General features: G+C 35.8%; 1 protein-coding gene across 1 annotated transcript; it reads right to left on the bottom strand.

The window, feature by feature from the left end:
• Positions 1–626: 626 nt before the first annotated feature.
• LOC113232256 lies at positions 627–3855 on the bottom strand. Its single transcript, XM_026466922.1, has 6 exons — positions 3711–3855; positions 3204–3317; positions 2438–2758; positions 2045–2206; positions 1203–1347; positions 627–761 (listed from the first exon to the last, which is right to left on the bottom strand). The coding sequence occupies exons 1-6, from the start codon at positions 3837–3839 to the stop codon at positions 655–657; spliced, it is 978 nt and encodes a 325-aa protein (XP_026322707.1). The 5' UTR covers positions 3840–3855; the 3' UTR covers positions 627–654.
• Positions 3856–4194: the final 339 nt, after the last annotated feature.

Genomic DNA, 4194 nt, shown 5'->3' with positions numbered 1-4194 from the left:
GAGAGGATACGGCATACGCAAATACGGCAAACGCCGGCAATACTTCAAATTACGACTTGAAGAAAGAACCACGAGGAAGACCAGTCACAAATGTAAATAACGTTGAATTGAAGGTAATGATGGAAGCCGATCCGTATCAAACTACCACGAAACGTCATGGTTTAATGTTAGCATACCCACAATATGACATATGGCGTTTGAATAATGACGACGGAACTCGCAGCAAAACAGCTTCACCGTTATTGCTCTATGATAACGCAACACCTCACACTGCTTGAGAAACAGTTTTACTACTACAAGACCTGCAGATATAAATTATCCATCATCCTACATATTCGTCAGACCTCGCCCCGACCGACTACCATTTTTTCCCGCAATCTGAATTTTTTTTGTATGGAAATAATATTCCCAGGAAACAGTACAAAAATCCCTTCACACAGCTGTGGAGTCCAGGTCCCCAGAGTTCTATCGCAAAGGTTTAAATGACCTTCCGATTACATGGCAGAAATGTATAGACAACAAGGGAAAAAACTTTGATTAAACAAATATATTTAATCTTAAAAAAATTTGTTTTAATTTGTCAGTGCGAAACGGCAATTTCATACTTTAACCCCTAATATGATGTTATTTTGTGTAGTGACATCACCTACAACACTAGTTTCTAGGCTTATGAGGTAATGCATACCGAAGCTTATCCCAAAACCAAGGATCATCCCAACGCAAATAAGTATTCGTCTGCATGTACAACCGTAGGTCAGGATCTAAAAGAAAATCTTCACATATATCTTCTAGAAGTATAACAATAACACGATTTCTTCTACCAGTCATGGCACTTGCATATGCCATACGGAACTCCATCAGTCCCCATATGGACTTCACATAACTTTTCGAAACAACTACAAGTGTACTTTGCGAGTTTTCAATCGATTTTGCTATTTGAGATGAAATCATTTCTCCTGGAATCCAATCTCTTAAATGAACACAGGTTTTATAAGCAGCTGCTCCATTTTCGAGTCCAGGCAATAATTTGTCGGTAACAAATTTTTCATCTGCATGTGCGAAAGATATAAACACATCGTATAGTCGGTTTTCATTCATATCATTATCACTTATACAACAAAGGAACCAACCTCGAGAATAGACAAGAACCTTAATTTCATACCTGTAGCGATAATATGTGAAAGTTATGAATGCTAAAATACCTGCCACGATGCTGACAGCTGATAATGCTATAGTTAATTTCGACGTTCTTGGTATTGACTGTGCCATGTTACAAAGTTCATCTTCTTTAAAGTTGTTCAACAAAATTTCACCTTCAGCGCAGGTTAGTTCCTCATAATCGTCAACCTGTAATAGTACATTGTGTATAAAGGACGTTAATAAAGAAAGTACTTACGAGGGTCCATTAGAACTTTTGTAGTTTTTTGCCATCTGTGATACATATAATATTTTTCATCACATTTGCGAGGAAATTAATACAATGTTTATTTCGTGTATAAATATGGTTCACAACACAACAGTTATGAACTTTGCAAATGGGTTTCTTGTTATTTTTTTTATCAACAGATGGCTAGTTTCTTCCTTAAGTAATGTACCTAACTCGAACTAAAATTTTGTAAAAAGCAAAAACACATAACAGCCATGATGGATTGTAAAAAAAATTAGCAACATTTTTATACAGAATATAATTAAAAATAAATTCTTGATAATAAGTATTTAAGTAGTATGTGACTGAATTGCAATTAAACTTCTGTTTAGATAACATTTTAAGCGAACGTTTTAATTTTGAACATAAGTACCTCCTTGATTGAACATGAACTTGACTTGTGAAGAAGTATGTCGTGCTACAACTTAAAATAAAACTCCTTACCGACTATGGCTGTAATGGGAATAAAAAAGGCCCGAGGATTATATTTGGGGCATTATAGTCAAGTTAGCCACCATGCAATCATATTGAGCCAGTGTGATGAAAAATAAATTTTGTTTGTTAGCCAAACGGCACTTCACTAATTTCGTAGAACTAAATTGAAACATCGTCATTTACCTGGTGGCGGTATAGTCTTAAGTATTGGAGCAACGCTTGATTTTTACAATCGCATATTATTGGATTTCCAGCTAGTCTAAAATGTCGATCTTTCTTCGAAAACATGGCGATTACAATTCCCAAGTCCAAACGTGATATTTGATTTGAACTAATGTCAACACACTGTTAAATTTAAAGACAGTTATTAATAAGTAGAATTATCGAAATTTATGATGTTTTTTCACACATCCAGATACCTTTACAGCTACCAACGGCTGACCAGTGATGTCGCTTTAATATATGTAATATTAATATTGAATATCACGATGAATTACTACCATGATATTTTGTGAAATTACTCCACTAGGTTGTTATAATTATGAATACAAAGATCGAACACAAAAAAATACTTACAACTAATTTATCACTGAATAAGCTAACATTGAGAGATTCTATGCGATTGGAAGCGGCGTGAAGATGACTGAGACCTTCTACCGTAGGTATGGCACGAGTCAAGCCAGAAGAACAATGAGCAATTGTAGATTTAGCATCTCGATGACAAACGCAGTCGCCACAATCAAATTTGGTACTATTTAAAGTGTATGAACAAGTTATATGTTGTATTTTCAGGTTTGAGATATCTTTTAACGCTTTTTGTAACCAAGAATATTGGCAATCGCATTGCAGCGGCTCCACATTGGCCAAAACAGTCGTTTTTGTATTCTTGCGCTCCATCTATAATACATTTAAACAGTGTTATTTACTGTTCGAGTTCGTGCTCGAAAGAGACAACGATCAAACGAATCAATCGGAATATTTGGTCAATTGTAATAACGATCGCCAAAAATAGAGCAAATCTGAAGGCACTTTAAAGCAAAATTATATTTGCGTTGGCAATAATATTAATATTGTTTAAATTTCATAGTGTATTTTGCATGTAAAATAAATACGATTTTATTTATTTTATTTTTTAACATTTTTGAATTTGTCTTTAAAATAAATTTAAATAGGCAATGAAACTATTTTTCCGGACTTAAATCGCGTATATTTGTTTTTTCAAACAAACGAACGTTTCGAGTCCTTTACAGATCCCATGGTCACGGTTGAATCCGGAGAAACAGTTTCATTTCCTATATGTAACAATCGCGAAAACCTAAGAACTCAATCAATTTGAACTTACAAATTTCGATTTTACAGCTTCATACTCATTCATGTCATGAAATTTTAAAGAGATGTTGTTTCCTCGTAAGTCCATGGTAAAATTTGGTGCAGTAAATGCTGGCAATCCCTGTAACTGTTTACAACCAATGTTGAGTTACATCATCATCATCATCATCAGCCTATTGCAGTCCACTGCTGGACATAGGCCTCCCCTAATGCACGCCATTTCGCCCTGTTCTCGGCTTGACGCATCCATTTCCTGCCAGCAATCTTCCGCAGATCGTCACTCAGATGTTGAGTTACGGCAGATAATAAAAAAGTAACGAGAAAAGTCTCTCTCCGCCCCCCGCATATTGTAGCGACATTGTCAGGAAAGCAACAAGGCTGTCAGCGAGTCGTTCCCTAAGGACGACTTACTTGAACCAGATGAGGTGTGGGGGGGCGCCCGATGGCAACTGATTGTATGAGGTTTTTCTTCCGTGCCATAGACGATGGAAAGACCCTGCTTGTGGCGACACAAACTTACCGACAGTGTAGAGACCATACTATTGCTAACGTTAAAATCAATTAAATTCTCTGTCTTCATAAGGTCAAAACATAAACGTGAAGTGTTTGTGTAACTAGCTGAAATCATCCTAAGTTCGGAAAATACCATCCATTGTTGACTTTTTGGCTTCCTAGCTGCAAAAATAAAAATACACTTTAAGACGTTTAGGTTAATTGTGAAAATTGCATTTTCGTTAGGACCCTAAACAATTTTTAACGAGAAGTTACTGTCATAGAGTGTTGTAGACTATCAAAGAACAAAAAATTAATGACAAGCTGCGCTCGTGATTTACATGTATCACTTATAGGAAAAAAATTTGATACCTAATAAATACAGTCAAAGGTAATGGCGGTTCACACACGCTTGCTATTTGCCACAAGCCCCAGACGTCTACAAATTTTATTTACCTTCCGTTTGAGTTTGTTGTCATGGATTGTTAACAAAATATACAATATTAAAGCGT

The sequence above is a fragment of the Hyposmocoma kahamanoa genome, unplaced genomic scaffold, assembly GCF_003589595.1.
Source record: "Hyposmocoma kahamanoa isolate Upper Pololo Valley unplaced genomic scaffold, ASM358959v1 67, whole genome shotgun sequence".
NCBI lineage: Eukaryota > Metazoa > Arthropoda > Insecta > Lepidoptera > Cosmopterigidae > Hyposmocoma > Hyposmocoma kahamanoa.
This window is presented reverse-complemented; position numbering and strand designations above follow the sequence as displayed.

Coding starts and splice junctions, on each gene's coding strand:
- LOC113232256 (XM_026466922.1), bottom strand. CDS start 3,839: ATGGTATTTTCCGAACTTAGGATGATTTCAGCTAGTTACACAAACACT. Junction 2,207..2,437: donor TATTCAGTGATAAATTAGTT/GTAAGTATTTTT, acceptor TAAATTTAACAG/TGTGTTGACATTAGTTCAAA. Junction 762..1,202: donor AGCTGTCAGCATCGTGGCAG/GTATTTTAGCAT, acceptor ATTTTCTTTTAG/ATCCTGACCTACGGTTGTAC.